Source organism: Perca fluviatilis, chromosome 14 (genome assembly GCF_010015445.1).
Source record: "Perca fluviatilis chromosome 14, GENO_Pfluv_1.0, whole genome shotgun sequence".
Lineage (NCBI taxonomy): Eukaryota > Metazoa > Chordata > Actinopteri > Perciformes > Percidae > Perca > Perca fluviatilis.
Genome location: NC_053125.1, coordinates 12,187,182 through 12,200,355, shown reverse-complemented (window position 1 = coordinate 12,200,355; position 13,174 = coordinate 12,187,182). Strand labels below are relative to the sequence as shown.

The 13,174-nt window shown below is 42.7% G+C and overlaps 1 protein-coding gene across 8 annotated transcripts in view; it reads left to right on the top strand.

Annotated features, from left to right (window-relative positions):
• Positions 1-1,617: 1,617 nt before the first annotated feature.
• Positions 1,618-13,174, top strand: part of LOC120572708 (nuclear factor 1 B-type-like) — a 66,333-nt gene continuing 54,776 nt past the window's right edge. For 4 of the 8 annotated variants that reach the window (XM_039822073.1, XM_039822072.1, XM_039822074.1 and 1 more), the window contains exons 1-2: positions 3,226-3,730; positions 6,430-6,961. In XM_039822073.1, coding sequence (XP_039678007.1) covers positions 3,704-3,730; positions 6,430-6,961 — 559 coding nt within the window. In that variant the 5' untranslated portion in view covers positions 3,226-3,703. Of the gene's footprint in view, positions 1,983-3,225; positions 3,731-6,429; positions 6,962-13,174 lie in introns of those variants that run through there. The other 4 variants (XM_039822070.1, XM_039822071.1, XM_039822076.1 and 1 more) reach the window with 4 other exon arrangements.

Here is a 13,174-nt window from a genome sequence, read left to right as displayed (position 1 = left end):
AAGAAGAAGAAGAAGAATCATAATCACAATAATCGTAATAATCATATTCATAATCATAGCGATATTGATAATCATAGCAATACTCTTATAATTGAATATGAAATAAATATGATCTAATCTAACAACTGCATGTTAAAGAGCAATAATTACTGCAGTGTTTTGATTTCCACTATCAGTCGTTGGCCGCAAACAGCACGTCAGAGGAGCGGAAGTGAGGGGCCCAGGGTAGAAAGTAGCCTGGGCCACTGCTTCTGGCCAATGAGAGGCAAGAATGCGATCACTGTTACAAAACGGAGCTGCATCAAGCTACAGGGAAAGAGCTAGACGATACCCGGGAAACGTTGAGTTTTTGCTTTCAAAATAAGAGGTAGAAGTTGTCTATGTTAACACACTACATTACTTAAACATTTAAACTACACTATTCAGTGGAAACCATCGTCTGTCCACAGTTTTGGTGATGTTAAAGGTCCCATGACATGGTGCTCTTTAGATGCTTTTATATAGACCTTAGTGGTCCCCTAATACTGTTTCTGAAGTCTCTTTTATATAGACCTTAGTGGTCCCCTAATACTGTATCTGAAGTCTCTTTTATATAGACCTTAGTGGTCCTCTAATACTGTATCTGAAGTCTCTTTTATATAGGCCTTAGTGGTCCCCTAATACTGTATCTGAAGTCTCTTTTATATAGACCTTAGTGGTCCCCTAATACTGTATTATTGAATTTATTTATAAACCTGGTCCTCCTAATACTGTATCTGAAGTATCTTTTATATAGGCCTTAGTGGTCCCCTAATACTGTATCTGAAGTCTCTTTTATATAGGCCTTAGTGGTCCTCTAATACTGTATCTGAAGTATCTTTTATATAGACCTTAGTGGTCCTCTAATACTGTATCTGAAGTCTCTTTTATATAGGCCTTAGTGGTCCCCTAATACTGTATCTGAAGTCTCTTTCCCGAAATTCAGCCTTGGTGCAGAATTCCAGCCACTAGAGCCAGTCCCACAATGAGCTTTCCTTAGGATGTGCCATTTTTGTGTCTCTAGCTATTGAGGAGGAGAGAGGGGGCAAGGTGGAGGGTGGGGGTGTGGCCCATAGGCAGGCTGGGGGAACGCATATTAATGTTAAATAACCTCATAAAGTGAAACTGTCATGCCATGGGACCTTTAAGGCTTTCAGATAAACTGAATTAAGGCTTACACTTTTGTGGGTTTAGATTTAAAATGCGTTCTCACGAAGCTAAAACAAGTGCTGTTCATCGTATTTCATGAGAACTTGACATATATGTTTTTTTTTATTTTTTATTTTAGATATGATAGCTACAAACTTGCATTGGGCAGTGGCATGCTTTAATATGCGAAGCCTATGCCTACTACAGAGCCATGAAAATAATATGTATGCATAATAGGCTAAATGTGTCCATCTTCCATCGAATACACATGATGTGCACGCAAACTGGCATTGTATTTATATTCCATATGTATAAACTAGCAGATACATTGTTCAAGCAGTTTCTTTAAACACGGGTTTTATCTGAAAGAGTCGTACCGGAAATGGTTTTGTGGAAATTCTATCCGACTTGACAGTTCCTGCTGAGAGCCGGAGGGTGGCAGTCAGTCAGACAGACAGTGAAAGTGAAGGCGGAGACCAGCCCAGTGCCGAAAACTCAGCCTCTTCTGGATCACGTTCAACTTCACTGAACAACCCCAAAAACGATCCAAACAAGTAAGACTTGAAGAGGACGGAAGACAAGAAAAAAAATAAGAGAAAAAAAAAAATACGCGAGGTGCTCCCAACTTCTGTTCACCGCTATCTGCTAAGAATTGTCTTCCGGTGTTGACTTTTTTTTTTTTTTTTGGTTGCGATCACTGCCAAGAGAAAACCCTCCAAAGCACAAAGTTGAACGTGAGAAATGTGAAGCTACCGGCTTGTGTGTTTCAACCAGGCTCCAGGATTCCCTATTAATCCATGCAGTACAGTGCAATGGTACGTGAACATGGATTATTATTGCTTTCAAATGTTGTGATAACGGTGATGTGACCACTGTGATACATTTCTTCTTTTTTTTCGTAATAGGCTACTGTCCTGTCTTTGCGACGATTGAGAAATGTAGAGAAGTGGGTTAACTTAACACGGACCACAACACTGGCACGGTCGGGCCAAAATTGTACTCAACTTGGCGCAGATTCTCCGGCAGCCTATGTTAACATCCCATTCCACTTAATTTGGCAAACGAACTCTATGTGGACTGGTGACAGTTCTGTAGGACACACACACACACACACACACACACACACACACACACACACACACACACACACACACACACACACACACACACACACACACACATACACACACACATACACACACGCATTGCAGCAACCAAGTAACAATGTTTAACTTCCAGTCCTTTCAGCGTTAGTGCTACACTGTTACACACCAAGCTTAGTTATGAGTGCTTAACGCTCTATTAAAAGATTTTCAGGTGTCCAGGTAGAGTTTTTCGGCCCACGGAAAGGCCACTATTTAAGGCAATTTAAAACATGAATTTAAAAACAATATTCCCTCTATAAACTAACTAACTAACTAACAAAGTGTCAAAGTTTCAAGCTAGGTATATATATATATATTTACCTGTCGTGTGTAGAGCATATATAGGCTTATATCTACCATACAATGTGTCAATTATTATCTTCAGTTGACTTCATTTTTTTTGTCTTAAAAAACTGTAGGCCTATTAAAAAAAACAACGTAGTATTCTAATAAATATTTGAGTTTTTTTCCTATGAATTATTTCAGCAACTTCCAGAACATTTAAGGCGAATGAACTGAGTTCATATATGTCGGTTTCCTTTACAATGTGACTGAGAAAGTAATAGACCAAAAGTTAGGCTAGTTTTATACCGTGAACCGTTGGATAATCTAAACTGATAAAGGAATGAGCGCACGTTGTCGACACGGAGCTCGGGGGTAAAGGGTGCCACCGCTGCGGAGGGAAATGTCCCTTTTCCGTTTCTATGTGACCGAGGCTTTGGTCCAAAGTCCCCAAAGCACACAAAAAAAAAGTGAGGGGGAAAATATGCAGTGTTTTCAGATAGCCTAGGAGGAGAAGAAGGTGCTGGATGGTGGATAGAGGTTGTGTGTTTGGAGGAGGAGGAGGAGGAGGAGGAGGAGGAGGAGGAGGAGGAGGAGGAGGAGTGTGACTGTGTAATTACGTGGGTGAAAAAAAAGTTGGGTCTGATTTGCTGGAATCGCGCAGGACCGAAGGTGCACCGGTCGATTTCATATCAAGTTTGGTTAAAGCAGGGGTGAACATCACACACTCGGCGCCCTCTGAAGCTTCCCACAATGCTTTTATGAACGAGATATCACAGCACCGAGACGCGCAAAGAGCCAGTGTAGTAGAGGAGTACGCAGCTGCCCCGTTTGCACCGGCTCTACGAGTAGAATCCGCAAGTGCTAACCGTGCATGTCAACTTACTAAAGACGTCTCCGGCATAAAATCTCCCTTTTTTTTCCTCTCTGCGGAGACGACAATCTTTGGATCGCACAAATCCATGGATGTTCTTGGATAATCTCATCTCGTTTTACGCGGATAGCTGCTCCACAGTCTTGCATGGTGCACATCGGTCCAGGAATGGCGCGATAAAGTGATCAGAGGAACCAGTCCAAGTACATTCACTTTTTTGTGTAGCCGTCTCGTCATGTATTCTCCGATTTGTCTTACTCAGGTATTGTGTGCGTTTTTTTCCCCTCTCTCTATATACATTTAAACATGTGATTTGGGTATTTGTAATACTATTGTTACAGACAGTGGCCAGTAATATGAAAGTTTCCGTGCATGCGTCAGGATTGTGCAGTTTCAGCTCTGCTTGGCAAATACTTTCATAATTCATAACAACAATGAGGTGTTGCCTTGTAGGTGAAAATGTGGCGTTAGAACTAAGCGAAATGTAAGTTGTTAAACCAAAGTGATCGATTTTGTGCCACAGTCGTGGTGATTATTTTACTTTGGAGAGCCTAGATTCCACCGAAAGCCCTAACGAAAAAACATTTAACAGTCCATAGGCACATCAAAAGTCATTGAAGTGCCTATGCTCGTGCGCTGTTTGTGTGCGTAAAGTTATGCGTAAAGATATTTTTTTATTTTTTATGATAGCATTACAAGACTATCGTTTTAATAGTGCTGTGTAATTGCACGGTTTGCGTCCTTCTCAGTTTAGGTCAGGTTAGATTAAATAAAGTACAAAAGACACTTTCACTGCAGGAAGATCAAACGCACGATAACGTTGATTCAGCGGTTGGACAGAGTAGCTGACTGTTTTGGCTAGATCAGTTTTACTGTTTATATTTTACTTGGCATAAGTAAGTGATTGACTGAGATGTGGTTTAGTTTGTACTTAAGAGGATTGTGCTTTTATGGCCCCAGCTGAAGTGCGCTGCATAGGCCCCGGCCAAGTCATTTATCTTTACAGCATTTGGCTTTAGCCTGGTTGACAAAAATTAACGGAATATTTAAGTGTTTTTGAACAGGAAACCAGAAGTGAAAAAGGATTTCAGAAACAGTTGCTTCCAGCACATTTACAAGCGTTTACTGCTTGCCTTTGTCAGTTTAATGGGCAACATTGTAGTGAGGAGTTGACATTTAAAGGAGTTCTCAATTTATTTTATCTTTTTTTTTTCTTCTTTTACCTCTCTAAAAGACTATGAAGGGATATCATAGCCATAGTAAATATAATACATTTCAAAACGGATTTTAGAGAATTAAATGTTTATTCATGCTGTATAATAAATGATTATAATTTGACATTACTGCACTGGAGCAGAGTTTGGGGGCAAAAAAAAAAAAAAAAAAAAAGGGGTTCAAAAAAAAACACCAGCTAAAAAACAAAAAAAAAAAAAAAAAAAAAAAAATTAAAAAAAAAAAAAAAAAAAAAAAAACAAGATTGGGCAGATAGGAGTGGGTTTCTGTGGTTTCCTATAGCCTGTCTGGCTGCCTACAAAAAGAACAATATGGGTTTAACTCTTCAAACGCCTGCTCAAAAGGGGCTGCTTATATTTATTACATTTGACATTTGAATGACCTAAAACAAAGTTTAAGTTAATGTTTCCAATTGTCACTCAGAGCTGCTGTAATTTCTGACGACTCCTAAAATCACCCACACACCATCCTGTACACCCTACAGAAAACAAGCATTAAGAGATCACTATAATTTGAATGAGACTTACTGCAGTGTTATTGATGTAAAAGCCAGTCAACTGCTGTAGAAATGTTGCTATTCAGCTTTTTTTTTTGTTGCAAGCAAAATTCTGTCAAATATATATTGAAAAGGTTTTCTCATATTTGTTTTATATTCATTTTTCAGTTTAGAATTAAAGATAACGTGGTACAAAGTGTGCTATGGCATAATGCAAAACACACCGAAAACCCAGACAGAATATAACATTTGAAAAAGTAAAATTAGTGTTGAAAATATCTCCACTAATATTAATCTGATTCTCTGATAATGTATCAGAAAAAAAAGTGAGGTTTCCACCTCACTTTTTTTTAATTTTTATTTATTTTTTATTAAAAGGGAGGTGCAACATTTTAAAAGCAGGCCATGATTTTAATATCACTGACTCAGGTTTTTGGAATGAAGCTCGGCAAGTGTCAGTCTATGTGTTTAATCTCAAAACTTTGGCATGAACTTTGATCGAGTACTAACCCAACCTTTGCAAATACCTTTTCACACGGTTGCTTTCACACGTTTGATATGCCGCCCTGTCTCCTCTGCTTGTGTTTTGAATGTATTTTGAACGTGCAGGCAGGCTGTATACGAGGCTGTTTGTATGTGCCAGGAGAATGGAAATCTCCATAACCTTCTATTTTGTGGCTGCAGCCACACTTGGCCCTCCAGCTTAGCCTGCATCCTTCGTAAACATGGGATAAGTTCAAGTTGGAAGGGGGATAGTTTGATAAGAGAAGTGCAACTGTGAGGAGTGTATGCTCACCCTGTAGCAGCAGCAGCAGCAGCAGCAGCAGCAGCAGCAGCACAGGAGTCCCGCTCAGAGTATGTTCGGGAAAGGAGAGCAGAGACGCGAGTGCATTCAGTCACCGGGCTTGGTGCTATTGTAGTGCTGGCAGTTGGTATAAACAGTGGATTGTCCTTGTCATACCTGCAGTATGCCTAGATACATCTAGGATGGTAAAACCAGTGTTGCTGTGTAATGAGAAACATCTCGCCTTAAAGCTGTTGAAACTGCCAATATGATATGATGTGACTGATTATGAGGACATGTTTAATTTGTGGTCTGACTTTCCCTTCTGCCTCACATTAGTAGCTGAATAAACCCATATTTCTTCTCCACGTTTAAACGGCATGAGTTTCTGATCACATTTCTATCCTTCTCTCATCCCTCTCCTCGCTGTGTCCCTTGGACGCTCCAGGATGAATTTCATCCCTTCATCGAGGCACTTCTTCCTCACGTCCGTGCCATTGCCTACACGTGGTTCAACCTCCAGGCCAGAAAACGCAAGTACTTCAAGAAGCACGAGAAGCGGATGTCCAAGGACGAGGAGCGCGCGGTGAAGGACGAGCTTCTGAGCGAGAAGCCCGAGGTCAAGCAGAAATGGGCATCCAGGCTGCTGGCCAAGCTGCGTAAGGACATTCGGCAGGAGTACCGGGAGGACTTTGTCCTCAGCGTGACGGGCAAGAAGCACCCGTGCTGTGTGCTATCCAACCCGGACCAGAAGGGCAAGATCCGCCGGATCGACTGTTTGAGGCAGGCCGACAAAGTTTGGCGTCTGGACCTGGTGATGGTCATCCTCTTCAAAGGCATCCCTCTGGAAAGTACAGACGGGGAACGCCTCGTCAAGTCTCAACATTGCACCAACCCAGCACTTTGTGTCCAGCCACACCACATAACAGTATCGGTCAAGGAGCTGGACTTGTTTCTAGCATACTATGTCCAGGACCAAGGTAGGTTCAAGCTCATACTGTGTGTGTTTGTTTTACTGTGTGTGTGTGTGTGTGTGTGTGTGTGTGTGTGTGTGTGTGTGTGTGTGTGTGTGTGTGTGTCACGCAAGAGAGTTTGTGCGTGTGTGTGTGTGTGCACAAGTGTGAATAATGGCTTGGCAAGGTCAAGGGTCACATGTGTTACTTTTTGGCAGTCCTGCCGAGACTGGCTGAAATCACCACTACATTCGCCAGACAAATAAACATTGGAAACTTGATAGTCAGTACCGTATATATAAGCAGCATATATTATTTTTTTATATGGCTCAAGTATGGGTCATCACTTAACCAAAAGACAGTCCGTAATCAATAAATGTAGAACATGTTTTAAATGTGTCCTTGCTCTGCTGTAGTCCCGCAGCAGCTCCTGCTCATGTTCAGTCGTTTCTCAGTGTCTCTCATTTGGACAGGGTTTATGTTTGATCTTGTACACACACACAGGCTTGTATTGCACACACACTTTACACCTATTCTATTTGTCTGGATATTAAGTCGTGACAAATGTGGAAAGTTACACTATAGACTGGTTAAATTAAAATGAACGCAGTTGTAGTATATTTTGTAACACAGGATTCTTGTGGTGTTTATTACGAGCTTTTTTTTTTTTTTTAAACTGTGGTTGTCCTTACTATAATAAAAAAAAAAGAAAAACACTGCCGTAGCCACATAGTCCCCATTATGCAATGCAAAATTATGTAATTTTAAAACTCTCAAAAATCACATTAGAACAATTTTGTTTTAATATAAGATTTCCACCATTAATAAAGGGCAGCAGCTACATAGTCATATGGTGATATTAAGTCACTTTCCAGCTTAGCATTCAAAATATGAGTAATAAAGTAGACCTTCATAATATTACTTCTTAATATTACATTTCAGTATAATAAGAAAATGTGTCTGTTATAAATCATGTGTGTTGTCATGGTTGTGCTGAAATCTGTCTTTTCTTAATTCCCGAAAATTATTCTGCAGACACAGTGTGACGACTGAATCTTGCATTTTATTCAAGTGTTGAATAAGAAGTTGTGTTGCCAGGTACTGGAATAGGTTTTAACATGCACATTTGTGAATGGAAGTGTCAAAGTTGTAAAAGTAAAATTGTATTATTATAATTAATTTCTTCCACATTGATACACAACCAAAAGACTGCCACACACTACTGAAATACTGGCATTTACTCCATCATTAGAGATAATGTACAACACTGACAATTCAAGCCAAAAATGTATCACTATAAATTATTTTTGAAAAGCAGCTTGAAAAACCTTTGTCTTCCAAACTGTAAATTAAAAGAAAGTAATTGTGAATTTTTTTAAATACGACATTTCACATTTAGGACAGACAATGCACATGTTCAGCAGAAAATATTGTTTAGATAGATGTTGTAAATGTTCTCATGAATGCTATTTTTCATTCTTATTTGGACACCAGATCGAAACAGTTTTTTGTTGTTGTTGCAAAATGTTAACAGTCCTTCATGTCCCTCACAGTGATCTCCCCTTTATCTGTTGCTACCATAGGAATCCCTCCTATAGTATTCCCTGTTGAAATTCCCCTGTATTAAACCTATTGCAGCAACTGCGAATAACCACCAATACTTTGCTATTGAGGAAGAAATGGTGGTATGGCTAGCTCATTATCATCAAACCCTGGGCGCCATTTTGTGTTTGATAAGTGCCAGCGAAAGCAGAAGGCACAGCACACAGACAATAATGGTTGCCACTGGCACCGGGGTTGGCATCAGACCCTCTTTTGTGTCTTTTGTAGGATGCCACCGCTTCCCTAGTTTGCATCTGCTGCATTTTTAACTGTTCAGTACCAAGTTGAGAATGGCTCTTTCATGCTGCTTTTATATAATATACACCATTTAAATGATAAGTTAGTGCCTGTATCGTATATTATTGACGGCATTTCATCAGCTTTTATTTTGGGAAAATGTGTTCGCGATGGAGGAAGACTGTTGGCAAGAAGATTCATTTCAGTGTTCAAAATAAATGGTGAACATAATGTTCTTTATCGCCGGAGAATAAATTCACTGTGATTCAACATCGCATTGCGGATCAGAGCGATTATTTACCGAATGAAACGTTGGCAAATACAAAATAGCATTCTTTTCCCGGGATCACAGAGACAACGTGCTTTTTCTCCCTTCCTCTTTCGTTTTTGCAAGCTAAAGCGTCTTTTCCTTTTCTTCAAGTTTCCAAGCAGTGCCCATCTCTAGACAATGCAGCCATATTGTGGTAGCATGTGGTGCGGCGCCATTTTGTTTTGCACTGTGCCAGGGAGGCAGGCACATCACCAGTAATGGTTGTTAGAGGTTTGGAGGTTGGCATCAAACCCTCTTTGTCTGCCTGCAGCATGCCTTTGATTCGTTGGTTGGCATCCGCAATGAAGTGGGCATGTTGGAAAGTTTTTTTGACAGGGGCAGAATGGAAGCCGCTGCCCTTTGTTCTGCTGCAACTGCACGAAACAAACAAACACACAATCAAACACAAAGAAACTAGCAAACGGCTCCGTCTGAAACAGAATCTGGTATTTGTGCTAACTGCGAGAAATAAATGGGTCCGGACTGTGCTTTTAATACGGTTCTCTCGGTCCGGCTACCTGGCAGCGGCTCGCTTCTGCTGTGTCGCTTTAATGGATAACCAAAACAAAATGTGTTGCTGCCGCTATTTACACAACGGCATTTTTTTTTTCTTGTTATTTTTGTATGCAAAAATCAATAAGTTCAGAGTTTTTTTTTTTTTTTTTATTCTGGTAGGTTGCTGCCTGAGAAAGGTCGGAGGGTTGGCAGCGAGTGTGCGGGGTGAATTTAGAGAGGGCACTCAGCCCCCTTGTTCTGGGGCACAGACGCGTTTAGCCAGGCAGGGCTGTAGCACCCATGTGCATGCCCAGATGAATGCCCGCTGGGAAGTAGGCTGTGGGGGCTGCGAGTGGGGGTTGTGGCATCCATTGTGCCAACTGGCAGGCCGTGTTCAATACAGGGCCCTGGCTTCTCACACACACACACACACGGCTGTTGTACACTAATGCACTTTTGTCGTTTTTCTTTTCTTTGAATCATCGCCTCTCCCCACCTGGATTTATATTTTGCATATCCAGTTTTACAGTTTGACGGCTTCGTTGTAACAAGGCATGTATAATGGTCGTGTCGAGACATGTTGGGAGCCTTGTTTGTATTTGGCTTTGTTAAGCTGCGCACCACTATTTCCTCAACATATTTAGGACTGTAGTTAATAAAGTCACTGAAAGCTCTCTACCATAGTTGAAAAATCTTGGAAAATGTGATTGAAACGACGAGCTGGACATTCTCTGCCTCGATTAAAATATGAATTCGGCAAGCGGTACTTCGGTGGAATGAAGTAGGAATAGTAGTAGAAATTACTGCAAAGAATTCTGAGCTTTTTTTTCTGATGGTTGTCAGTGCCTTCTAACCAGTGACCGAAGAGGATTGCCGAGGTAGTCCAATGGGAGACTAAAGAAGTCAAGGCCAAGCAGCTTTCCCATTACTCTGGTGCCGAAAGTTAACACGGCCATAAAACATTACCTTGACACTCCCCACACACACACACACACACACACTTTTTTTTCACACTGTCATGATAGTTTGTGGAAATGGATGGATTACCACTGAATACACGCTGCCATGTTAATGGAGACCTAGTTTTACGAGTGGCAGACTTAACCTCTGCCCCCGGGGTCGGGACCTTTGCGGAGAGATGTGGCAGGGTGTCCTCTGAAGTTTAATTGAGCAAAACAGATCAGTGAAAACGCGCTGTTGCAGGCCCAGGGCACGTGGAGGAGGAAGACTTTTTGCCTGGGGGTCGGGGGGTCAGGGGAGGAGGTGGGGGAGCCGCTCGTAAGCCCCCCCCCCCCCTAGTTGACCTCCTCGATCGGGGTCAAACCGCGGCGGCCGCAAGATCACCGGTGGTCTCTTGGCAACTGTTTGTCTCCACTCCCCCACCACTACTTCTGGTCTGGCTGGTGGTCCCTTGGTTCACTGGCCTAAGTGAGGGGGAGTAGGTACCACTGACTCCCCACACCTCCTCGCCCCCCCCCCCTTCTCCAATCCCTCAGGCTGGGTCGTCTGGCTGGTCCCTATCTCCAAGACTGGCTTTTGCCTGCTCACCACACTGCGTGGGGTAGCTGCTTGCATCTTGTTTTCCGCCCGGCTGCCTCAGAGGCTTTGGTCAGGCGGCCAGTGCCGAGGCCTGACCTTCTGGGTCACAGTGGAGGTCTGTGACTAAGCACAACATCTATCCCTCCCTCCCCTTATCCCCCTTATCCTCCTCTGCCATCAGGAATCACCCCTGCGGCACACTGCCCGGCCAAATGACTCTCTCTCACTCCTTCTCTCTCCCAGTCGCTTTTCTTTTCTCACTCCCTGGCTTTCCCTCAAGCCCCGGACCCTGACCATGACAGCTGTCCCAGGCCCAGGCGCTTGGCCAGAGAGAGAGTGGCTGGGTTGCTGCCAGAAGTGTAAAACAAAAGTTGTTGAAAACAGACAGCGTAAAGGACACTACTGTTTGTCTTCCGTTTTTTTGGGGGGTTAAGTACAGTTATTCAGCTGCCTTTTAATTTGAAATTTTGAGATGATACCGGGAAAAGTCTCAGGACTGGGGATTCTGGAAGTTGAGTGGAATTTTGTTCTTGCACATGGATTTTAACAGTGAACATTCTGAACAAAATCAGCAAGACGGTAAAGTGCAACTCCTGGGAAAAACCTTAACCGATGACTCCAGAGCCATATAGAAAAACTCTTTGGATTGAACTGCACAACCCTGTGCTCAGCTTCCATTCTGGCTTCCTTATTAGTATGCAATAGAGCCTGCGGTGTCTGGCTACCTCTCTGTCAGAGCCATAACCTATCGAACACATTCTCTCAATCTAATCCACTTAGAACTCCCTCCCAGCTTCACCGCTTGCCTTATTGATTTCCGCTTCCCACTAAATGTCCTCCCGATCCTTTTTCTTTTAACCCGGGAGCTATTTATGTTTTGCAGTGGTCTTTCTTTCTTTCTTTCTCTCTCTTCCTTCCTTCCATTCTTTCGTGCTTACTTTCTTTTTTTTTTTTTTTAATGGCTTCACTCCCTCTTTAGGATCTTTGGTTGTTTGTGATCTCCATCTGACTTTCCTCTGCCTTCTTTCCCTTTCTGCTCCTTCTCAAACACTAACCTGGGTGCTGTGCAGCCAGGTTGCCTGGCTCAGTATGAAGCTTGTGTTATTAGCAGCGGGGTTTTGCTCAAGCAAATACCTCGAGGCTTAAACAGGCCGTGTTACCTCCTTGGCCCTCTTTTGTGCGCCATGTGTACATAAATCTCCATGGAAACAAGGCAACTCGGAGCAGAGGCCACTGAGAAATGTGGATGCCTTCTTTCTCAACAAAATTTACAGCTCCCTCCTTTGCTCCGCTACAGTGTTTCATTTGCTTGTGTCACAGTTTACGCTGTTGCATCCGTCAAATAGAAATAGGACGTGGCCTTTCTTTGGCATTCTACGGCACAGGCGTTGCGTTGAAAAGGCTTTTCTTGAGACTCAATTTTGCGTTTGTGGTTACACTTGGTTAAGGACTGCAGTTTGTGTCATTAGTCTACGGTTAAGATCTCAGCTTCACCACACTTTCCCAGGCTTTTGGGGCAGACCCCAAATGCATTTCAAATCCCCCTGAGGCCACTTGACTGGAGGACCAGCACCTCCCACTCCTCCCGGATAGATTCCCCACCCCCACCCTGTCTGCTGGTCCTCCAAATGAAGACAAATGGGTACATTCACCCCCTATCCCAGGCACTACACTGTACCTCACTGTCCTGCCTTACAAAGCAGACCCTCCCTGTGCCCTGAGTTTCTCCATCCAGTGTCCGCTCTCTCTTATTTGCCATCGCACAAGCACAACTGCTAGAAAAACTTAGTGTTGTCCCATCTGCCTGATAGACTGGTCGCGTTAGACAGCAGGGTCTGTAGTGGAAAGAGGGACAAGAAGGTTCAGAGAGGAGAATTCATGTGAAGATGTTTTTGACCACCCATTGTTTCAAGTCAACCAAGAGAAAAGCACCCTCAAGTACCAGACTGAGACATTCATGTTGAAGCCAGTTCCCGTTACCCAGGAAGAAGCCTTGTGAACAACCAATGAAGGGAAGAAAAAAAATGGGAAGGGGTAGAGGTAGGTGGGGTGCGATG